The following is a 25,706-nucleotide window of genomic DNA, read 5'->3' on the forward strand; positions in this document are numbered from 1 at the left end:
TGACCATATACATGTCCAGCATTCATGTTTGCTTCTAGTTTCAAATAAGTTCACTTTAAACGTTATGTTCTGTTCGCATGTTTAGTGTTCATTGAAGAATTTATTCTTATAATTATTTTCAATTCTTTGTTGTGAAAGGTAATGAATATCTGAGTTTTTATTCAAGTACAAATTACATTGATTAATTAGAACAGCATAGAATTTGTAACAGTGTGGTAGAGAACTTGGATTAGCTTTATCACACTTAGAGTTCTTTGTTCCCTTTTAAGTGCTTAATGTTACTTTGGTCAATTAATGTGATTAATTAAAATGTAGCAGATGTAGCTGAATAAGCTATTTTAGAGGACTGCAGAAACTATTTCTAGTACTGTGAGGTAGGCCAACTGTCATTGTTAACACCTAAAACAGTAGCTGCTTTTGTGTATCACTTGATGGTGCAGATGGCCAAGATAGTTCTGTAGTTTAACTCAGCTGGCTTAATTTCTACTGCTGGATAATCCAGCCTAGTGTAGTGGATGCAGGGTGGTCTCGCCGGCCAAGTTTAACTCTAAGAGGTTTATGGCTGATAATCCAAGACCTTGCAGGTCATGTGCAAAGTCTGCAGACCTCTTTCTTAGTGACATAGGCTAAATGAACTTCAACATTTCATGTTCCATAGTTATGCAACAACAGATTTTAATGTTTCAGGGATTCTAAAAAATATTTAGTTGTTTTTACATTTGGAGTCACAGGTTAGAATTTGAGTTTATTTGGTACTCTGGTTCATGTTTACCAAATTAAATGTATGTTGCAGGAGAAATATCAAAGAATCCTTGAATTCTTCTATTTAGGAATTTAGCCAATATAAAAAGTGCACGAACATATTTGAACCAGTTATGTGCTGAATTTCTTTCTATAAATAAATGAACCAGTAGGTTAGCAAAATTTTGAAGTAGCAACATGCTCCATATTTGCCACAAAGAAAATTTTTGGCCATGTATTTATCATTGCCTGAATTCTGCCAGACCGTTGGTATCTGAATGAAGAAGAGTGAGCAAACCACAGCTATTCATTTGATCGTACATGATACAATGTCATAGTCATATATGGTCTGTTTTCTGCACCTTACTCTGTGCTTTAAGGTGAGAGTTCTCGGTTCAAGATGCCTGAAGAGCATTAACAGTTTTTATTTGTAAATTCATTTAAAAAATACTGAAAAGCTAAAGCTGTGTTAATATTAAATTATTTAAAATATACCTTTCACCTTTAATTCCAATAAAGGTTAAAGCAGTTGGTTACTGAATTCCTCCATGCTTTCCCCTAAATGTATTAGACCTTAATCAAAAAAAAACAAGAACTGCTTATGCCAGAAATCAGAAACAAAAGCAAAGATTGCTGGAAAGGTTCAGCAGGTTTGGCCACATCTGTGGAGAAAAAGCAGTGTTAATGATTTGGGTCAAGTCACCCTTCTTCAGTTCTGAAATCCAATGAAGTCTTTCCAGCAATTTCTGCTCTTGTTTTACACTTTGTTCCTTACACTAATGGTATCAATGCTGGAACCTTGATTATTTACAATTTGTATAAGTGATGTAGATGAATGAATGAAAAGTGTGGTTGCTAAGCTTGCTGCCACACAAAGGTAGCTAGGAAAGTAAATTGTGAAGAGGGCAGAAGGATAGCAATCGGTTAGACAGATGTAGAAAATTTAAATCAGTGAACAAAAATCTGACCAATAGAGTGTAATGTGGGAACATGTGAAATTTCACAGCTTAGCAGGAAAAGTAAAGAAACAACATATTGAAATGGTGAGGGATTTCAGGAGCTCTGAAATGCAGAGGGAGTTGGGTAGTGCATAAGTCACCGAAGTGAAAATGCAGGTGCAGCAAATAATTAGGGAAATTAATAGCGTGTTTTTATTGCAAGGGGAATTCAGTATAAAAGAAGGGAGTTATGCTTCATTTATACTGGCGAGTACTGTGCACAGTACAAGTTCATTTTTAGGAAGGATGTAAATACATTGGAAGCAGTTCAGGGAAGATACAAGTACAGTGAAAAGTTTGGTTTTGCATGCACCACAGGCAAATCATACCATTCAAAGATCATAGGATGGTAGAACAGAACAAGGAATAGAAAGTTATGGCTGCAAAGAAGGTGCGCAAAAAGCCAGGTCAGCATTAGATTTGAAGTTTGAGAGGTCCATTCAGAAGTCTAATGAGAGCAGGGAACTGGTTGGTATGTGTGTTTAAGCTTTTGTATCCTTTGCCTGATGGAAGAGGTTGTGTCATGAAAAAAGATTGGTCAGATTAGGCTTGTATCTGCAGGAGTTTACAAGTGTTAGAGGAGACTCGATTGGAACATACAGATCTAAGGGGTTTTGACAGAGTACATGGGGAAAAGATGTTTCTTCTTTGGGGAGATGATGCCCCTTCTCCCATGGTGACAATCTAGAACTAGGGGACACTATTTAAAAATCTGGGGTTGCCTATTTAAATCAGAGATGAGATGATACTTTTTCTCTGAGGCTTGTAAATCTTTAGAAATGCTCTACTTGAAAGAGCAGTGGAATCAAAGCCCTTGAATATTTTTAGTGCAGAGAGAGGTAGTTTCTTGTTCAGCAAGGGGGAATAAAGTTATCAGAGGCAGAAATGTGTGTTTGACTTTACAGTCCAATCAGCCGTGATGTTATTGAACGGTGGAGTAGACTTGAAAGGCTGAATGGCCTGCTCCTGCTCTTGTTCATGTGTATCTGACCTTCTGATGGAGACTTCAGTACAAGATGGATGCTTTTGCCCTCTTTCAGGAATCAAAAGATATTTGGCTCCAAGTAAGATTTTAAAAAAATCAAAAGTACAAAATAGGCACGCACTGCTGAATTAATATGCAAAGAAATTAGATTAAAATTGAAATTTTGTAACAGAATTTAACCTTACTAGTGAGATTATATCAAAGTGAAAATTGTAAATAGTGTTTGCAATTTTACTCGTATTCCTACAGACATGCAGCACATTGTTGGAAATTTTTTTTGGTAAACAGTTAAATGCTAAAAAGCTGACTTGGTGTCCCATATTTTATTCCAGTGCACCCAAACAAATGGAATGCCATGAAATTCAAGCTCTGACCAACAAAATTAATTTGAATTCAATTAAGTTGTCATGCATGTATTATATTTCGCAGGTATTGTGTAATGGCATCTGGTTTAAATTTCCATAATGATCTAGATGGGTGATTAAAGGGATCTAATTTACCTCTAATTTTGTGAATAGTTGGTATGTATTCTTCTCTCTTAGACAATTTGCTTGTACAAATAGGAATTGTCATCCCACAATGGGAAAATCACCTGGGGGCACTCTCGCTTCACGAATTTCATGCCATGCTGCTATTCTTTCCACGTTCATCATTTTCTACTTTGTAAGGCCCTGTCCCAAATTGCAGACTTATTTCTTTCTTTTAGTTGTAAGTGTTATCAGTATTTGGCAGAAATGGGAACAATTATATGTCTAAAATTAAGAGTTATTCAATTTATAAAAATATTGGAGAGGAATACTTCGTCTCCAGCTCAATTCGCAGAGTATGGCTACATTTTGTGCTTGTTACTGTCACTTTCTGATTCTATCTTCAAGTATTTATATTACAGAAAGGAAGACTGGATTTCAAAAATTAATCCTCAACATGGGCTATATTTCCCTCGAGAAACAGGGGTGATTTCTGATACACCTTATTATTAATGCACAAACCAACCAACAAGTTGTCGGAATCATCTGTGTAAATTGTGAATCTTTGTAACTCGTCGGTTGATATGTACCGCACCATCACTTGACACAGCTCTCCCTCAACTTCCCAATCCTTTATTTTTAAGTACCTGCTGGATTTGCATGTTAATTGTTCATTGAATTCACAACAAGAAGTTGGGGCTCATAGTTTAACAGAACACAACTTTTTACAGCATTATGGATGTAACTGTGATGTCAGTAATGCTCTGAGGCCAAGAGAGCTGTTGAGCTGTTTGAGTCATGCCTCCAAGTGGTAATTTGTTAGGTTTTATGTTTCAAATTTTAATTTTCCTCTTGACTTTTCTTTTTTCTTCCTTAATCAAATCTTTAAATTCAACCAATGCATTCTGTGTCCAGTGCACCTTCCTTTAGTTACTCTGCTGTTGATTTCTTAATTCCTGAATTTTAATGGTTAAGGATAAAAGAGGATGGGGCAGCTGATACATGGGAACACAAATCCCTTTAAGGTCCTCTCCAAATCGTTTTCTATACTGACTTAGAACTGTGTTGCAGTTCCTTTAGTGTCACTGGGTCAGAATCTTGAACTTTCCTCTCTAACAGCATTGTAGGTTCTAATTACACCCCATGGATTGGAGCAATTTGAGAAAGCAGCTCACCACTAACTTCTCCAATTTGAGATGGACAAATAATACTGACCCAGACAGCAATGTCCCCATCCTGTGAATGAATAAAAGAGAGGAGACTGGAGAAACTGTTAAGTTTTGCTGCTGCTTCTTTTCGTCTGTTTGTTAACAACAGCTTAAGGTAAAGAAATTGTTTCTCTGGCATTTAATTTTGAGACAAAGTACATGATTCAGTGGAGGCCACTGGCAGCAATCTGCTGCAGCTATGTCTCTCTTCCCCTATCAGCACTACCACCACACGCTTACAGCATCCCAAGAGTGCATTGACTGCCATTTTGGTATAGCAGGATTTATTTTACTGGTTCTGAAATCAATAATTTTGACAGTCAAAGTTCAGGGCCTAGCCTGTTTTTTTAATCAAAATACATTAATATTAATGTAGCTTTAGCCTTTTCCCTCATCACAGTAGAAATTCACCAGATGCAATACGTGAGCATTTTGTGCAGTTTAGTAAATGGTTCATGTTATCTTACATAAATTGAAATGTTTTTTGCCCTGATACTTTCAAACCAAAATTAAGATTTTTTAAAAATTCAAATGAATAGGAAAGCTGACTTATGAAAGTTATGACAAAATTCAACGCATTGAGAATTTAAGCCTTGAGTTCATAGTGACTCAGTTACCTACTGCTTTGTCTTGCTCTTTTTAACCATATGAAAACACCTGTAAAGGTGCTCTTTATTTAGTTGGTATTTTTCTCACATGATGAAATTACAGCCTTCAAACTGCAGAGGTCAAGGTTAGCAAAGAAAGTGCGCATTCCCAGGCAGAACTTATTGTTGAAATGGGCAGTATTCATGCTTGTGATTTAATCAAGCTTTACCAGGTGTGAGAATGCTTTTGATCTATAACTTAGCATCTAAATAGGGTGTGCATACCAATTCATTCACAGGCTATTAAATTGGCCAATTGCATTTGTTTTGTCATTTACACCTAAGCATTAATTTGTCACTAGCCTGGCTTTGATAGTGAAACACCTAGAACTAGGTATCTTTTCTGTGAAGTTGGAGAAGTAAATGGGAATCTCTCTAATGGGCCTCTGTGTAAAGGAATTTTCAAGTTTTTGTGGCATAGCTATAATTTTAGAAATGTAATTTGGTCGGAATAAATTAAGTTTCTCAGAGGACCACGACAATCAAGAATTTTTTTAAACAAAGGTTAGAATAATTCTTAATGGCATTTGTGTACAGATTTCATATTGACACTGGTGCTTGTTTTGCAACAGTGAGTTAGAAACAATTGGTCCATACCATGCAAAGACCCCTGTTCAAGGGTCCTTTCTGGGTGATGGTTAACTTCTTTCAATCTAGAAGAACTGATTGTTTAAGAATGTTAAAGGTGTTCACAGGAGAATGGAAATCTTTTTAAATTGTACACTTAAACCTTAAAATGAAGGCTTCATTACAAATTATATAGCAATCATTGCGCCTCATTGCATGGAAGTATTTGTTCCTTCCCTAGGATAAACAACTTCATGTCCTAGCTTTACATTGATGCAATTTGAAAACTACTGTACGATTTACTCAGTTTTTCACATTGTATTTGAAAATCATTTCATAATACATTCATTGCACTGAAGATAACTAGTTAATTACCATGAGTCTGTTGAATCAAATGAAATGGAATGAATGCTTTATTAGTCATCCATACAAATTGTGTGCATAAATTTGATTTTAAACAAAAACAAGATATTGTGACAATCTTTGCTACATGAGATGTAATGAGTGTTGTTTAAAGATTGGAGACAGCATGCAACCATTTTCACTTCACCTGCTGATAGTGAGCTACTTAACTGTATTGACAGTAACAGCATAATGATAGCAGTATTATAATAAATTGCTGGGCCATTATTGTGCAGTGCTTATTTCATTTTACAGGTTTTTCAGAACCTACGGCATTAATCTTGCTCACTGATTGACAGTGACAGCAAGGGAAAAGAGCACCTTTTATTGTTTGTACTAGTCAAATCTGTTAAACCTAATTCTGCTGACATTATTTGCATATTCTTAAGTATTTCTTCCAAGTGGACCGAAATCCTTCTCGAGTGTTTGATGCATTTTCAAATTCATTCTTAAGGTATCTGCATGCACTATTAGTTCTGTATAATGCAGCCAGCCATAATCTTCAGATAAGGCTGGTCTTGAACAAGACTTTTTATGAAGGATGGCATGTTACATTTCTGACTTATTCTGCTCAGCTCATATATCAACAGAAATGTCAAGTACTGTACTGCTGAATATCTGAAATATATGCCTGCTAGCAGTGGACATCAATAAAGGCGAACTGAAGTTTTCAGGATGTTAATTATGTACTGAAAGCCTAATATTATACTTTGTACAGTTTTACCTTCATTTAATATTTTGTCAAGACTTGTGCTATAGTTGTGTTGTTCGTTAATTGATACAATAAATTTACTTATGATATCTCCAAAAAATTGAGCAACTTGAGATTTTGTCAGTTGTCAAAATAATTAAATCCACTAATGTATAATTGCCTAAAGCTCTCAACTATTTGCATTTTTTTGGTATTATGATCTATGTCTGCACAGAGTGCATTTCCAGTTAGTAGATTGCATGACGAATGCCATGTTTTAATGAATTGCTAATGATTTATTTAAGCTGATATACAAAAATGGCACTCAAATGATGAAGGATGTTTTTATTTGCTGAATTTGTAAGACAACACATTCAATTTCATGGGTCTTGATGGAAGGCAAATGAGTAAAGGACATTTCTTTTAAATATTGGACTACTGGTCCACATTTGGTGTACACCTTCAATCACAGGCTACAAGTGTAATCTATTATATGCAGAAGTTAACATATATAGAGGGAGAAAGTTTAGCATCGTATTTAAGCTGGAGCCAGACTAGAAGATACTGAATAAGTTGGTAACTTAATCAACTAAATGAGAAAGTATTAAGAAATATAAGTAGATCATATTGTTTCACCAATGTTGTTTCCCAAAATGTAGTCTAAAATGTTGCTGTTCTGCATTTTGGCATAGTTAGGTTTTTCATTCAAAATGTGTCAGTAGAAATGCTAGTTGATACCCTGAAAGTTATACCAGTTTGTTAAATCCAGTAGATCAGATTTTATTCACTGATATTTTCTCTTTCCTAGGAGTCACCTTCTGGTCGTAGAAAAGCTCTTGCCACCAGTAATATTAACATGAAGCAGTATGCGAGCCCCATGCCTACGCAAACTGATGTAAAGCTGAAATTCAAGCCATTGTCTAAAAAAATTGTTGCTGCCACACTGCAGTTTTCTTTATCGTGCATTTTCTTGAGAGAAGGCAAAGCAACGTAAGTTTCTTTGAACTTCACCTGAACATTTCTCAGATGCTTCACTTGCATTTTAACCTCAATGTTTTCTTCATACCCTGTCAGATGGCAAATGGTGGCCTAAAAGTATTTTTGAGTTTGCTAACTATTGAAATCTAAAAGCGCTCAGTAAGAAACATGTTGTTGAGTTCTGATGAAGGGTCACTGGACCTGAAACATTATCTGCTTTTTCTCCACTGATGCTGCCAGACTTGCTGAGTTTTTTTTAACCATTTTTAATTTTGTTTTTGATTTCTAGCATGTGCAGTTCTTTGTTTTATTCTTCATTTAGGAGGGAACATGTGTTTTTCTTGTTGATTTTGAAACTGTTAAGTATAGATACTTTTTTGTAAATCTGCAAATGAAATTAAAACAATTAACCTGTCAATATCAGTCAAGACAGCTTAAAATGCCTTAAAATTTCTGTGAATATAAAGTTGATTTAAAATTTTAATTTAAAATGAGACATTGACACGTGTGACGTTTCCTTCTTTTAAATTGAAGAGTAACAGCTTCAGTGTAGAGCAAACTCCAATAAATTATTGATTATTCTAGATAGTTGGGTCATATTTGCATAAAAATTATGTAATATAAAACGTGTAGTGTATTAATCCAAATAAAATCAGTGTGATTAGCATTTGATGGCAGCATACCTTTTTATATAAAGGCTTTGTTTCTAGTATTCCTGTTTATTAAATTTTCTGTGTGTATATCAGTCACCACCTGGTTGTTGGATCATGGAGCCAGTTTCGTTTCCAAATTCTTCTGTACAGCCCATACTTTTATTGTTTCCTGTCCTGTGGAATAATAAAGAAATAAAGTTCACTCAAGAGTGGCCAGTTCACCGTCAGACCTGTTTTGGCTTGCATGCCACATTAGTCATTATTAAATAACGATTAGGAATAGGAAACCCTTTCTTGTTTTCCATCTTCCTACTGAATGGACACTGACTGTACTTCCCATTCTTGCGTCCCAATTGATCTCTGTTATTTAACTTATCTCAGTCATCAAAACTTAGCAAGTGCATGACCTGCAGATTCCAATGATTTAGTGGGCAAATCCTCTCGGATATTTGGGATCCTCAGCAATAGTCTCGACTCCTTACCTGATGTTTTGCTTTAAAATAAAACTTGATTAGTCAACAAGCTTTCTGAATTATGTACATGAAGTTTTTGACTAGTTATGTTTATCATGAACAGGGATGAGGATATGCAAAGCCTGGCTAGTTTGATGAGTATGAAACAAGCTGATATTGGAAACTTGGATGACTTTGAGGAAGAAAATGAGGAAGATGATGAAAACAGGGTGAATCAAGAGGAGAAGTCAGCAAAAATTACAGGTTTGACATATTTATTGCCAAATTCGGAAAAACATACTTTAAGGTTGATTATGGCTTTAAAAACAATTCACTATGAGGTGTTCATATTCTTGGTGTCACCATTCACTCCAAACTGTTCAGTAAAAACTTCAATATTAATTAAAATTAAAAAAAACAACTTTTTTTATGGCAGTAGTATTTGAATGTTCTTTCCAGCGTGTTTGATTCTTCTGTCTCGGTCAATATTAACATGTTCGGAGAGAGAGGTGTTCACTGGTGCACAGAAATCACACTTTGGATTTTGTGTTGCTGTACCATTCCATGTTTGCCGTTTTCATGCTTTTTTTCCTTTGAGAGTTCTGTAAGATGTAGCAATGAGTAATTAATTGTTTGTGTTCTGCATGGTCAGAATAAAAATGATAATTTTTTTGATAAAAGGAGTAATGTAGCTTATCTGTGTTGCTGTGGCTAATGTTGGGTATGTTTGTCCTTTGGTATAAACAATTTACCATAACTGATTTATTTTCATTAAACATGTATTTAACGTACCCAACCAATCTTATTCTGTTATTGAGTTTGGATTCCTGATTGGTATATTAGGAAATTATTGAACCATATAATTGGCAAATGACTTAAGAGTCCATGAACGCAGATCATAAAAAGTTTTTTGATAGGTAAAGAAGATTGTCAAAGAAGCTAATGGAATTTGGGCCTTCTGAATGTCTAAAGCACTCAGAATTAGAAGTCAAGCTGCGGTGTACAAAGCCCTGTCTAGACCACAGCTGGATTGCTATGTACGTTCCTGGTCATTGCATCATACAAAGGATTAATTGGCTTTGGGGAAATGAAATTTATTAGAATGATACTTTATGATCTGCGTTCATGGACTCTTAAGTCATTTGCCAATTATATGGTTCAATAATTTCCTAATATACCAATCAGGAATCCAAACTCAACAAAAGAATAAGATTGGTTGGGTAAGTTAACTACATGTTTAATGAAAATAAATAAGTTATGATAAATTGTTTATACCAAAGGACAAACATACCCAACATTAGCCACAGCAGCACAGATAAGCTTCAACAAACAAGAGTTGAATTACATAGTGAGATTATGCAAACCAGAGATGTTGGTTGAAATTTAGTAACAAAGTATGAAGCATTTAACCATCTTGAGTCTCATGATCAATATTTGTCAGGTTTACACTTTTCAAAAAAGGACAGTTGCTGAGTGTCATCATTTTAAGTTGAAATTGTCATGAGCATGTTTAATTAATGACTGATTTTATTATTTTCAAAATTGAAACTGTAGTGGCAATATAATACAGTGCATCAACTTAATGTTGCTAACTTGAATTGATCTTGAACTGCATTTCACTTGCTTTGTATGACTTTAAATTGAAACCAGAACCTTCACTTTGGTTTGAAAATGTACTTTGTGAATTGTTTACCACTTTGTAACTTGACCATTTTTAAACAGCAGGACATTGTGGTCTTAGCATTAATTCAGTGATTCTTTAAGATTAATTTGAAGTGGTGCATCTTGATTTCTTAAATGATAACAGTTTAGAAGGGATTTCTCTGCTATGATAAGTTCATTCATTTAAGAAACGACTTTGCTAAATTGTGGACAATTTTCAAAGAAACTAGCTTTCTAGCCCAACAACAAACAATTTCAAGAAATGAAGTGTTCATCAGGTTTATATTGCTTAGCCTGTAGTTACAGATGCAATGTAATTCTTTATAACATCTTTAAGTTTAGTTGCAACTGTGCTGATGAACATCCTGCGGGTCGCATTTTCGTGGTACTTCATAGTATGTAATATTTCATTATAAGCTTTATTTTAATTGTAGAATATGCTAAACAAAGCAAAGTGATTTGTTAGGTTTTTTTATGGATCATTGAATGTGAATGAATTGTGTTAAAATCTCAATGTTTTAATAATGTACTATTATTATCTACAAGGTATTTCTATAAAAATTATACTCACCTGTATAATTTTGCATTTCTCTGATTATAGTGTAATAATCAGTAGAAATTTAAATGAAGTCTTGCTGTATTTGTTTTAAAATTGCATAGAATAACTTGTGGTAAAAAGGAAACCAGTTTAAAAATTCATCTTTCAACGCTAACTGGATGTTTCCATTTTGATTAACTCCTGGTTACTATCTGATTCTCTGCAAATCATATTGTGTCAAGATAGACTAATGAGGAGAAAGCAAACATTTAAGTGAACTTACACTGCTAAATTTTGTCTGCTAGTCAAACTAACATTAGCTCTGCCTTCCCTTTAAAATAGTTTGTTGTAGCAGTGGGAAGCAAAATTCTTGTTTATTTTCTTTATTTTTAATGTTTGATTCACATGCCAGCTTTGTGATATTAGTAATTATTTTAATTTCATAAATCATTTTCCGGGCCAATTTACGAATAACTCATTCAATGTGTTACTCTGCCCTAAAGGATTATGTCATCTGTGGGGAATTTCTGACGGTGTGTCAGATTTGAATGGCCAAATTGTGAGGAAGCAATGAATGGAAAACATTCCTCATTTAGAATTAAAATTATAAAGCAAAAATTAAACCAAAACTATTTTAGTGACTTTTTTTGGTTTAGATTTTGATGAACAACTCTTTTGATTCCTGCGTTTTCATAACTTGAGAATCATGTTATGTGAACTTATTTTTCTTGTCCTCCTTGAAAGGATTTAATAAATACCCAATGAAGGAAATGTATAAAATGTTGCTGCTCAAACAGTTGAATATTAAAATATTGACTGTGGATCCTTAAAATAGTTCCCACAATTATGTATCAGAGATAATGGGAACTGCAGATGCTGGAGAATCCAAGATAATAAAATGTGAGGCTGGATGAACACAGCAGGCCAAGCAGCATCTCAGGAGCACAAAAGCTGATGTTTCGGGTGTTGATACAACGCATCATCCTCCGACACTTCCACCATCTACAATCCGACCCCACCACCCAAGACATTTTTCCATCCCCACCTATGTCTGCCTTCTGGAGAGACCAGTCTCTCTGTGACTCCCTTGTTCGCTCCACACTGCCCTCCAACCCCACCACACCCGGCACCTTCCCCTGCAACCGCAGGAAATGCTACACTTGCCCCCACACCTCCTCCCTCACCCCTATCCCAGGCCCCAAGATGACATTCCACATTAAGCAGAGGTTCACCTGCACATCTGCCAATGTGGTATACTGCATCCACTGTACCCAGTGTGGCTTCCTCTACATTGGGGAAACCAAGTGGCGGCTTGGAGACCGCTTTGCAGAATACCTCCGCTCAGTTCGCAACAAACAACTGCACCTCCCAGTCGCAAACCATTTCCACTCCCCCTCCCATTCTTTAGATGACATGTCCATCATGGGCCTCCTGCAGTGCCACAATGATGCCACCCGAAGGTTGCAGGAACAGCAACTCATATTCCACCTGGGAACCCTGCAGCCTAATGGTATAAATGTGGACTTCACCAGTTTCAAAATCTCCCCTTCCCCAACTGCATCCCTAAACCAGCCCAGTTTGTCCCCTCCCCCCACTGCACCACACAACCAGCCCAGCTCTTCCCCTCCACCCACTGCATCCCAAAACCAGTCCAACCTGTCTCTGCCTCCCTAACCTGTTCTTCCTCTCACCCATCCCTTCCTCCCACCCCAAGCCGCACCCCCATCTACCTACTAACCTCATCCCACCTCCTTGACCTGTCCGTCTTCCCTGGACTGACCTATCCCCTCCCTACCTCCCCACCTATACTCTCTCCACCTATCTTCTTTTGTCTCCATCTTCGGTCCGCCTCCCCCTCTCTCCCTATTTATTCCAGAACCCTCAGCCCATCCCCCTCTCTGATGAAGGGTCTAGGCCCGAAACGTCAGCTTTTGTGCTCCTGAGATGCTGCTTGGCCTGCTGTGTTCATCCAGCCTCACATTTTATTATCCCACAATTATGTGTTTTACAGTAAAATTGAAGTGAATTTAACTTCTATTCTGCCAATTTGCAGCTACTCTTCTGATTTGTTTGAAGATATAACTCTCGGAGTATTAATACCCATATCTTATTTAAAGTCATTTCATTTGTCACTGAGTCTGAGAGTATAGTTGGGTTATTTGACTGGGGAAAGGTGAGGGTTGGAGTGGTGAGATGGATTGACAGTGAGAAATTAGAACTTCCAACAGCTGTGAGGATCTTGACGGAATTTTATTCCTTTGTTGAAAACACTGAGGTTAATTATGTCCCATCAAATGGCCTGAATGGTGAGAGTTGACTGGGCACAAACAAGCCATGAGCTTAAGAATCTCACTGCTCGAGAAGACTCAGTCTTAGGACATGTGGACTAACTTACATAGTGAGCTGTCTTTGTGACCTCTTTATATTGAAGTTAGTAGGAATGAGGGAATTACATGATATGCCATCCCATAATAAAAATTCATGATGGAATCGCCAGTGTGTTTCTATCCGAACAATACTGCACTGCTAAGTGGGAGGTCAGGAACCACTCACCTGAGTGCAAGGCACAGTTAGATCGGACTTGAGAATAGTTCCCTAGCCAATCCACATGACCAAAGGATACTTTTGGTGTCGCTGGGTACTCGACTAGCTGTATAAGAGCCAGATATGTCATCAACTGTATTTTTGGTCCTTTCGAATAACAATATCTCTCAAATTATGGATTTTAAAAGACAAATACCACCAATTTTTTTGTTTTTCATTCCCTTCCAAAGAAATGTAAGTATCTTCCAATTAATTTCAAATTTTGTAGTCTTAATACTTTCCTTGACCACTCTGGTTTGCACAACAGATGCCAAAATGGGTTAAGTGAGTGAGCAAAAGCTTGGATTATATTGTGGGGAAATGTGAGGCAATGCACTTAAGATAAGATAAATATAATTGTTTAAATGGAGAGAGACCACTGAAAGCTGCAGCACAAAGGGATTTGAGATCTATGTAAATAAATCATAAAAGGCCAAAATCTAAGTTCAGTGGGCACTGTGGAAGGCAAATAAAATGTTGGCTTTTTATTTCAAACAATAGGGAAATCTTTCTAAGACTTATTGAAGGCTCCAGCCAGACCACAGCTGGAATACCGTGAACAATTTTGGGCCCCTTATCCAAGGGAAGATATACTGACATTGAAGGCAGTCCAGAGAACATTCACGAGCTTGTTTCTGGCTATGGAGGGACTTTTTTATGAAGTGAGGTTGAGTAGGCTAGATTTATTCTCCTGAACCCCAATGAGTACAAGTGGAGACCTTATTGAAGCAAATGAGATTTTTAGCGGGCTTGGCAGGGTAGATATGAAGAGGCAGTTTTCCCTTGTGGGAGAGGCCAGACCAGATAGCATACTGTCAAATATGGGATCCCCACTTAAGATAGACGTGAAGAGTAATTTCTTCTTTCAGGTGGTAATACTGCAGAAAGGTGTGGAGGCTGGATAGGTAAATATATTCAAAACTGAGATTTTTAGTCAGCAAGGGAAGGGATTAAGGGTAGTGGAGAAAAGACAGGAAAATAGTGTTGAGGATTATCAGGTCACCCATGATCTTATTGAATGGTGGGGCAGATTTGATGGGCTGAATGACCTACCTCAGCATCTATGCCTTATGTTGAACAACAGTTCTTAACAAGTGTCTATAATATTCTTATTAAGACATAAGTGTTTTCATCAACTCAAACAGTTTTCTGGCTTTGGAGGGACTTTTTTATGAGGTGAGCTTGCGTAGGCTAGATTTATTCTCCTAAAATCCAATGAGTATGAGTGGAGACCTTATTGAAGCATATGAGATTTTTAGGGGCTTGGCAGGGTAGATATGGAGAGGCAGATGAGGAGAGTTAATTTTCTAACTACTTGAATCTATATTTAACAGTAAACTTCTTTACATTTTGTCAGTGGTTGAGTTAAGGCAATATCAAGGAAAGTGGCAAATTGGTGTATTTCAGTTGTCGGTGGTGTATCCACAAAATCACAATTGAGCAGTTCAAAGTTAGTTATCTCTTAGCAATTGCCTTTTGGGCTATTATTTTACCTAATCATTGTGAGACAACTGCAGTCAAGTGAACCGGGAGCTCAGGATGCTGTGACATTGCTGTCTGGTGGTGTTGAATGCAGCACAATGGATTACAAGACCTGAAGGCTGTTTTCTTTCCATCAGTGGCTGGGCTAATGGAATTGAGAAACAAGGCTGCAGAGATTTTAAAATGTCACACTGAAAAAGGCGACTGCCCACGGTTGAATGAGACAATGGTTAAGATGTTTTTCCCATGTTAATAATGCTTTATATAATGATGCGAGCAATTGGAAAATTAGCTGAATATTCTGTGAAGCTGGATGAACACAGCAGGCGAAGCAGCATCTCAGGAGCACAAACGCTGATGTTTCGTGTCTAGTCCCTTCAGAGGCCCGAATCGTCAGCGTTTGTGCTCCTGAGATGCTGCTTGACCTGCTGTGTTCATCCAGCTTCACACTTTGTTATCTTGGATTCTCCAGCATCTGCAGTTCCCATTATCACTTAGCTGAATATTCTGCTTGATTTACACTTTGTAATTTTGTAGCCTGTTTCCTTGGGAGATTGAATGAGTTGGATAGATAATAGAACATGTTATGTATTTTTGGAGGATAGAACAGGTGTAATAGACCAGGCCTTTTCTTATTCTTTGTGTTGAATCGTATCCATGGTATATTTTTGCAGCAGGTGGCAATGGTTTTAATTATAAAGCATTATAAGACTGTATTTTGCACAATGTGACCTTTTGTAGCATAATATTTCCAGAAATTTCAGTGGTGTTTGGCATCCTGGTCTAAAAAAGAAGCTGAGCTTTTTGTCCATCATTGAGGTATTTAGTTCTGCCAGGTTTCTGCAAAAAAAACTTTAATAGACTGTGAAAGAAGTCCAGTTGCGAAAATTGCTTATAGAAATGTTTTCCCAATTCTGTTAATCTATAGATGAGAGATTTTTTGTTTTTGTCTTGGTTGCATGTTTGCAGCTTGGATAAACCCTTCATCTGAAAACTAACCAATAACTGAATTGCCAAAGGAAAGATATAAACAGACAGGGTGACAGTTGGTTCATGGTTGCAAATGTCAAATTGGCCACTCCACTCCAAAGGATGTTGTGATTTCAGCTGACCATCTCTATGAAAGGCTATGAAATCATGAATATGCAAACCAGATGTATACACTCGCTGCTTATCGATTAGATAGCATTATGGGTTAGTTCAGGGAACTGTGTTTGAATCTGAAGAGGAGAAAGTATTTTTTATTCTGCCAGCATTTAAGGTCCTGGATTGTGATTAACTTCAGCATCTTTGTGTTGTGTGCCACATCCTGCAGATAAGGCACCTCAAAAGCATCCAAGGGAAGTAGAAAGTATATTGGGAAGCTCGACCACCTTTTGGAGTCTGACTTCAGTGCAGCTGGGCAGGGCTCTGGTTGCAGGCCTTCCCGACGCTATATTGTGCTAGATATAGCAAGGAATAGAAAATGTGGCTTGTTTGCAAACGTTTTCAAAGGGTTGATTTGTATGAAGTCAAAACACAGCTGCTAACTTGCTTTTATACTTCTACACTCAATCTTTTATAGTGACATCACATAAATTCTACAAATGGAAATCAATGAAAGCTAGAAGAACTTTGAAATTAAATGGCAACTATTAGTCAAGCTGATGATTTTAAAACCAGGAACGTGATAGATCTGAAGAAAGGTGACACTGATAAATGTGTTTGTTCACCAAATAAGAACAGGGTAACAAATATGTTGCATTTGGATAACAGTTTTGGAACAATATTAAGAGATGCCACACATATGACAAGAAGATAGGTAGATAGAGCAGCCTGTACCTGCATACTGCAAGGCTTGAGCAACATTTGAGGTTGGGCTGATAATGCGCCACACAAATAACAGGCAGTATTAATGCTGATTTTTTTCTGTGTTTTTTGTGTGGATCCCTGATGTGGCACTGACTTCCCGAATTGAAGTCAATGGTGCAATTGGTGGCAGCACATCAAACACATGCACTGACCCTTGGAGCATGCACTTTAGTGGGAATGTTGGTGCCAGGCAATGACTATCTTCATCGAGAGAGAATGTACTGATCTTCCCTTGACATTCAATGGCATTCCCATCATTAAATCCTTCACCATCAACATTCTAGGAGTTATTCCTTGTATGATGAGGACATAGTTGGCTAGGCAACATTTATTGCCCATCCCTGATTGCCTAAAAGACAGTTCAGAGTCAACCACATTGATGTGGGTCTGGAGTCACATGTAGGCCAGACCAGGTAAGAATGGCAGTTTCCCTCCCTAAAGGACAAGCGTGAACTAGATAGATTTTTCCAACGATTGACAATGGATTCATTATCTTCATTCAATTCTTAATTCCAGATATTTTTATTGAGTTCAAATGCCACCATCTGCCATAGCAGGATTCGAACGTAGGTCCCCAGAATGTTATGATGGACTGTGGTTTAACAATCCAGCGATAATACCACTAGGCCAGTGCTTTCCTATTGTTGGTTAGAATGATAATTTGACCAGCTATACAAAGACTGTACATACAAGAGTAGATCAGAAAATAGGAATTCTGCAGCTACTACCTCACCACCTGACTCCCTGCTGCCTGTCCACCATCTACAAGGCATGAGTCAAGGTCTAATGGAACAGTCTTCACTGGTTGAATGTGTGCAACTCCATCAACATGTGTTTGACCCCTCCAGCACAAACCAACCTACTTGATTGGCACCATATCCACCATCTGCAGTGTTCACTCACTTCACTGGAGATGCACCACAGCAACTTATCATGGTTCCTTCAACAGCACCTTCCAGATCTGAAACCACTTCAACAATGAAGGACAAGGGCTGCACATCCAGTGTGAACACCACCATCTGCAAGATTCCCTCCTCAATCTCACACCAGCCTGACTTGGAACAGTTTCATGCTTGTTGGATTGGCAACGTGGAATTCCCTCCCTTACTGTGCTGTCTGTGTCCCCATACCCTAAGTATTGCAATTGTTCAAGAAGGCAGTCTAATGCCACCTTCACAAGGGCAGTTAAGGATGGATGATAAATGCTGACCTTCTAGTGAGGCCCACATCCACTGAATGAATGAAAGTAACTTGTTGCTGAATTAAAATCTGGGAACTCCCTAATGGCACTATCAAAGTATCTGTACCATAAGGGCTTCAGTGGTTATCGATTTTGGCATAAACTCATTTTCTTGAGAGTAGATAAAGCTGGACAAAAACTGCCATCCTCATCAGTGACACCCACACAAATAAAATTAAACAAAAAGGCAGCTTTTGGTTTCGGTTTGTAAGTTATCTCAAGTAAAACTATTGAAAGGCTTGATTCTCTTTGGCAATGCTGCCAAGAATGAAGGAACTTGGGGCTTTTGACAACTGTCCTTGGTGTAGAGGAATTTATTTTAAAGGCGGAGTACTGAGTCTGACAAAACTGTTTAATTTATTGTTCAAGAGAAAGCTGCCATTTTCTTTTAAAGAATGCAACAAAAGAGTGACATGCTTCTAGACCTCTGTCATGCAGTTCTGAAACTTGCAGCTAAAAGGCATTCAGGAGCTCTCCAAAGTGACATCTTTATTTTAAAATCTTACTCCACTTTAGTCTTTGATTTGTTGCTCACAACACTGGGAAACTGAGGCCAGTAGCTCAGTTGAAGCTTGTGCATGTGTTCTTCACATCACAACAGTGAGCCCGTTTTTAGGGTTATAGTTTATATATTGATTTTGTTAAAACGCTGTCTTCTGCGTAACAGTATCATCAGAAGTGCCAGTCTCAACGTAGCATTGTATTTTATTCAGTCTTTAGGATTCAAAGCAAATCCCAATTTTAATACCCTCAGATATTAAAATTGTATGAAGCTTTTGCAGAAGTGTGATCCTCAAATTCAATGTGGTAGGGCTAAAACGCAACTGTAGCAGTTTTAATTATATCATAAAAGTAGAAGACAACTCTGGCATTTGTATTTTAAATACTTGGGAGTTAGCAAGCAAAAGGATTTTGACCAAGGTAATCTGTTTGTTTGGTTCATTTTTCATGCGGCTGCACAATTTGAGAAAGATCAAATTCCTATGAGAATTGCAAATAAGGAATAACATGAATCAGATAAGAAATATCTTTAGGGAGTTGTTTGCCTCTGTTGCTTCTTGCAGAAATTTCTGACCTCCTTATTATTTTCAACTGGCTTCTGTTCACAGAGATAGTAAACCAGTTGAATGCTCTGAGCAGCTTAGATGAAGAACAAGATGACTGCCTAAAACAAGCAAATAAGTCTGCAGCTAAATCAACCAGTTCTTCTGAAGGTCTACAAGCTTTCTTCTTTTCTCTGTCTACTGTATATTCTCTATACTATAGTTGGTGAGCTGTAATGTTCTGTCACTTCATCTGTCCTGCTTTTGCTTATTATTTTCTTGCATCTGCTGATATGCTGTTTTGTAATTTTGAGCATGTGCTTTTCAATTTGCTGTGTGCAACAGTATCGGTATAATGTACATTTTCTCTACATGCTCGTGATCAAGGGTGCTGCATGTGGAATTTTATTCTATGTTAGTATGAGCTATTGAGTTGAATTACATCTTAATGTCATAGTCATAAAGTACAGTGTATTAAAGAACCTGTTTTTCATTGTTATACCCTATATGTCATAGGTATATCCAATTGGGAATGATCAGAGAAACACCTATCACTTGGACTTTTTCAGGTATTTTGTGTGAAATAAGCCCACAGAAGCCAATATCCCATCACCAGGTCATCCTTTATTTACACATGGAGAGCCCTCAACACTGATTTGACGTCCCCAGAGCCAATTCTCAGAGGGAGCAGAACCTCTGACACCTCTGCTCTTATCTGTCAGCCAGGGCTCCCTGATTGAGACTGTTAATCTGGTCTAATCAGGGAACTGTATTCTGAGACCCACCTGGCTGACCTTGTTACAGTCACTACAAGTACTGCATATATGTGCCAAGTTTTGAATTCTTGCAGTGAATTGCTTTCTCCTTGTAGGCAAGTGCACACATTATCTTTTGGTGCCTCCCACGTGTGTGACTTGTCTCAATGTGTGCTATGATCTTATTTTCAAGACATAAACTCACAGGGGTTCCTTAAGCCACCTAATGTCATATTTTCCTGTTGTTGAATATAGGATTCTATTTTTTGTTCTCCTCCTGCTCTTCCATCACTTCATCTAGCATCAATAAATCCAGTTGCTCCTAGCTGTTGGTTGCTGTTCTGAAAGCACCTGCTAGAAGGTGCGAGAGTGTTGGCTGGAAGATAAAGTGCCTGACCTTCCCCCTTCCCAAAAGAATGCATCTGAGATTGGGAATTCTGGATAAGTAGCAATTTTAATTAAACATCCCACTGGGTCATGTGTTTTATTGACACTTAAATGCATGTGCTCATTAACAGACAGAGGTAAATAAATCATTGATGCAGTTTGGTTTGAAACTCATGTGGTAACTTGTTAGAACAAGAAACAGTCAATCTGTAGAACTTGGAGCAATTTTACGTTAAGGACATCATTAAGGTACAGCATTCCTCTTCGCAAACTCAGCCCTTCACTGGTTCACCCCATGATCAAGTGCTTGTGTTGTTTATTCATTCATGGTATGTGGGTTTCACTGGCCAGGCGAGCATTTATTACCCATAAGTGCCCTCTGGGAATTTAGGTAATAGTCAACCACGTAACGATGTGCCTAGAGTTAAGTATAGGCCAGACTCAGTAAGGATGGCAGGTTTCCACTCCTAAAGGACGTTTGTGAACCAGTTAAATATGGACTCTCCTACATGTTAGTTTCTGATTGAGCAGCAGTTTCAACCGGCTCCTCCTATATTGCTGTGGGTCTACAGTCAGTGTGGGTGAGCTTTACCAGAATATGTCATAAGACCATAAGACATAGGAGTGGCAGTAAGGCCATTCGGCCCATCAAGTCCACTCTGCCATTTAAATCATGGCTGATGGGCATTTCAACACCACTTCCCTGCACTCACCTAGAATTTGTCGATCTCTGCCTTGAAGGCATCTAACGTCCCAGCTTCCATTGCACTCCGTGGCAATGAATTCCACAAGCCCACCACGCTCTGGCTGAAGAAATGTCTCCTCATTTCCATTTTAAATTTACCTCCTCTAATTTTAAGGCTGTGCCCACGGGTCCTCATTTCCCCGCCTAACGGAAACAACTTCCCAGCGTCCACCCCTTCTAAACCATACATTATCTTGTAAGTTTCTAATTAGATCTCCCCTCAACCTTCTAAACTCTAATGAATACAATCCCAGGGTCCTTAGCCATTCATTGTACATTAAACCTACCATTCCAGGGATCATTCGTGTGAATCTCCGCTGGACACGCTCCAGGGCTAGTATGTCCTTCCTGAGGTATGGGGCCCAAAATTGGACACAATTCATCAACTGAAACTCAGTTCAATTTTCAGGAACATTGGAAAAGCATCTGTATTCAAGTATCATCGGGAATGTCAGTGTTTTCAAAGTTAATTGTGATTCAACGAATTCTTAAATATGAAGATGTAATTGTCAAATTTAATGCTTTCAAACACACCTATTTTCAGCATGGTAGAGCTAAAACACAACTGTTAGCAGTTTTAATTATATCAGGATAGTCAGAGACACATTTGGCATCAGTATTAGGAGTATTTAAAAACAAGCTAAAGAATTTCATACAAATGGGAATGGGATTCCTGAAAGATTGGGAGTGTGCAGAAACTAGGCTAGGAAGTTTTCATTATATGGAGAGACTTAGCAAAATAAACATACACTCATATATTAGAATGGATGGTTAAGAGAACATTTGGTAAAATTGCTCAGAAGTATGAAGGGTTTTGACATGATAATAGAGGGAAAATAAGTTTGCCCAGATTATGGGGCAAAAACTTTTAGCTCACTACCTAAAGATCAGAGATGGCAAGGAGATTTTGTTATGTGAGGTATCGTTGAGACAAGGATTTCCTGATCCAAAGAGACAAATGTATTTAAAGGGAAGTGGATAAATATTTTAGAAATAGAAATCTTTGTTGCGAAGTTGTATAGCATGCTTGTGAATTGGAAGGCAGCCAGTTAGAACTTTCCACAGAATCCCTGCAGTGTGGAAACATGCCCTTTGGCTGAACAAGTCCACACCGCCCCTCAGAGCATTCTACCCAGACCCATCTCCCTATAACCCACCTAATGTACACATACCTGAGCATTATGGGGCAATTTAGCATGGCCAATCCATCTAATCTGCACATCTTTGGACAGTGGGAGGAAACTGGAGCACCCAGAGGAAACCCACACAGACAGGGGAGAGAATATCCAAACTCCACACAGACAGTTGCCTGAGGGTAGAATTGAACCCGGGTCCCTGCGCTGTGAGGCAGCAATGCTAGCCACTGTGCTACCCCTTGTTTATAAAAATGATAGAGGGGAAGAGTGCATATTCCCTTTAAGAGCTGATGTGCTTTTTTTTTAAGCTTGGAGATTCAAATGAAACAGTCTGTAAGCTTCTGAATAGTTTCAGACAGTTCTGAAATTGTAACATACATCAATTGGCTGTGTGATTGGAAACCTTGGGCTTAGTTTGATGTTTTGGCAACAAGCTAGAATCAGCCAATTCATTTAAACCCAGTACTTAGAGATTGAAAGCCAATTAAATTTTAGTCTGATGGTTTTAACAATCTTGAACCAATGCTATTATAAGAAAATTGATACGTCATTCAAGGTATATAAGAAGAGTTTTGGAAAATTGCGTGAGAACCAACCACCATTCAAGGAATAATCTAGATCTTGCAGAAACCTCTAAACTGGCTGAGAAAGAACTACCCATCCATTAAAGGTACCATGGCACTTAAAGCTAAAAGTCTTAACAGGATAATTCACAGAGAAAACATTCCTACCAGAGGATCAGTGGAAGAAAGGCTTTTATGACTGGAGAGACAGCGGAGAAGGCAGAACATTCCAGAGACTCACCCTGTATGGACTTTGAGAATCTAAGTTTTAATTCAGTTTTCTTATTACTTTGCTTTATATAAGTGGGATTTGTGTTTATTAGAACAGCATACCAGTTAAATTTTGTTCAATTTGGGAATAGTTAGTAGTTAAGAGGGAATTGTTTGATTTGTTAGTAGTTCTGTTAATTTGTTCAATGTTATGGTTAAATAAATAAATAGTTACTTTTTGCTTATAAAGTGAATATTAGGAATTTTTTTCATTTAACCACTTCTTTTTAATGGTTAGGTGAGATGAAGTGAGCTTCTCTGGATGTTTCAGGTTTATCAGGAGGGGACCTCTGCTCCCGCTATAATAGATTGGGGGCTTATGTTTCGATTTTAATTATCAGAGGGATTTGACCTCCCCTTCCTAACACTTGCAAGGATAAAGGGGAAAGGAAGAGCAATGTTTCTTTCAGAGAGCTAGTACAAACACTGGGCCACATGGCCTTATGTAATACTTTAGAATTCCATGATTTTGTTTTTGAAATGCCACATGTTGTGCTAGTTTATTTAACTTTTCCGTCAGTATTTATACTAAACAGTTAAAAGTCATCTTGCTAGTTATCTGTCCAGTTTTCAAACTCATTCAGAATAAGATCTAAAGCCTTCCTGAACCAGGACATGCAGTCTCAAAGGAAGTGACAGTCCATTTAGGATCAAGATGAGGAATTTCTTCTCTCAGTACAGCGACTTTTTGGGATTCTTTGCGCTTAAAGTCTGTGGAAGTTCAGTCAGAAGCATAGTCAAGTCCGAGATTCATTGACTTCGATAAGTCAAAATCATCAAGGGATGTACTGATGGTAAAGAAAAATGTTGAAGTGGAAAATCGGCAGTGATCTAACTGAATGGGCAAATGGGCTTGAAGGGCTCAGTAGCCTTCTCCGACTTGTATTTCTTAGGCTCTTTTCCTGACAAGATAGGATATTCACAGAATTCACAGAATCCCTACAGTGTGGAAACAGGCCCTTCAGCCCAACAAGCCCACACTGACCCTCAGAGCATCCCATTCAACCCACCCTCTTAAATAAACACCCCTGAACACTATGGGCAATTTAGCATGGCCAGTCCATCTAGCTTGCACATCTTTGGGCAGTGGGAGGAAACCCAAAATACAGTCACTCCTCATGGTGTACACAGACTTAGATATTCACAGCTTAAATTTCAGTTGTCAGTTATCTTGTAATCACTGCCTCATTCATTCATTACTTCTCCCTTTATATTGAAATTCATGCTTAGTCATATTATAGATGTGCAGCTTCTGGCAGTATTACCAATCAGCTACCTTGCCAGCTGGCCAAAGTTAGTCATTCCCCAGATGTTCTATGCGGTGTGAAATGAGACCTCAATAAACGAAGATGCAGAACTTCATAAAAGTATATTGGTAATGATGTGGGCCAATCTCACTAATTTTCCTCACTTTGTCTGGATTTCAGAGTTCCTGAAACTGACAGATTTGAGTGAATTTGAGGAGCCAGATTATCCTGACACGTTATAGGTGATCCAAGGCTATTTTGTTCCACAAGCTATGCAAACTATGTTTCTTATTCAGTTGAATTCAATGATTTATTGTTGATTTGGGCAGACTAAAACTTGAAGGATTGTACTTGGTTTATATAAATGATTGAGCTCTCCAGTTGGTTAGGACACTGTACTCGCTCATCTCAAAACTTTCATTTCTAGTGCATTTGGATGGGATGGGTGTTTCCTTGCTCTGCTGTTTTTGAGGATCTTGCATTGATCAAGCTTTGATGAATTTCAGCCCCACGACTGAACATTGGAACAGCATACCAGTAGCATTTACTTGAGTTAGGGAATAGTTAGTAGTTAAAGGGGAATTGTTCGGTTTGTTAATAATTCTGTTAATTTATCTGGATGAAGGGACTGGGGGCATTCTGGCGAAGTTTGTCAATGATACAAAGATAGGTGGACTGCCAGGTAGTACTGAGGAAGTGGGGAAGCTGCAGAAAGATTTAGACAGTTTAGGAGAGTGGTCCAGGAAATGGCTGATGAAATTCAATGTGAGTAAATGTGAGGTTTTGCACTTTGGAAAAAAGAGTACAGGCATGGACTATTTTCTAAACGGTGAGAAAATTCGCAAAGGAGAAGTACAAAGGGATATGGAAGAGTTAGTCCAGGATTCTCTAAAGGTTAACTTGTAGGTAGAGTCTGTGATTAAGAAAGCGAATGTAATGTTGTCGTTTATCTCAAGAGGGTTGGAATATAAAAGCAGCGATGTGCATCTGAGTCTTTATAAGGCTCTAGTTAGGCCCCATTTAGAATACTGTGTCCAATTTTGAGCCCCACACCTCAGGAAGGACATAGTGGCCCTGGAGCGTGTCCAGCGGGGATTCACACGGATGATCCTTGGAATGGTAGGTTTAGCGTATGATGAACGGCTAAGGATCCTGGGATTGTACTCATTAGAGTTTAGAAGGTTGAGGGGAGATCTAATAGAAACTTACAAGATAATGTATGGTTTAGAAGGGGTGGACGCTGGGAAGTTGTTTCCGTTAGGCGGGGAGACGAGGACCCGTGGGCACAGCCTTAAAATTAGAGGGGGTAAATTTAAAATGGAAATGAGGAGACATTTCTTCACCCAGAGAGTGGTGGGCTTGTGGAATTCATTGCCACGGAGTGCAGTGGAGACCGGGACGTTAGATGCCTTCAA

General features: G+C 38.1%; 1 protein-coding gene across 5 annotated transcripts in view; it reads left to right on the forward strand.

The window, feature by feature from the left end:
- ehbp1 (EH domain binding protein 1) overlaps positions 1–25,706 on the forward strand; it is a 344,052-nt gene that overhangs the window by 81,809 nt on the left and 236,537 nt on the right. For 3 of the 5 annotated variants that reach the window (XM_048536029.2, XM_059648293.1, XM_059648292.1), the window contains exons 6-8: positions 7,515–7,696; positions 8,914–9,053; positions 19,255–19,359. In XM_048536029.2, coding sequence (XP_048391986.2) covers positions 7,515–7,696; positions 8,914–9,053; positions 19,255–19,359 — 427 coding nt within the window. The remainder of the gene's footprint in view (positions 1–7,514; positions 7,697–8,913; positions 9,054–19,254; positions 19,360–25,706) is intronic. The other 2 variants (XM_059648294.1, XM_059648295.1) reach the window with 1 other exon arrangement.

The sequence above is a fragment of the Stegostoma tigrinum genome, chromosome 9 (genome assembly GCF_030684315.1).
Source record: "Stegostoma tigrinum isolate sSteTig4 chromosome 9, sSteTig4.hap1, whole genome shotgun sequence".
NCBI lineage: Eukaryota > Metazoa > Chordata > Chondrichthyes > Orectolobiformes > Stegostomatidae > Stegostoma > Stegostoma tigrinum.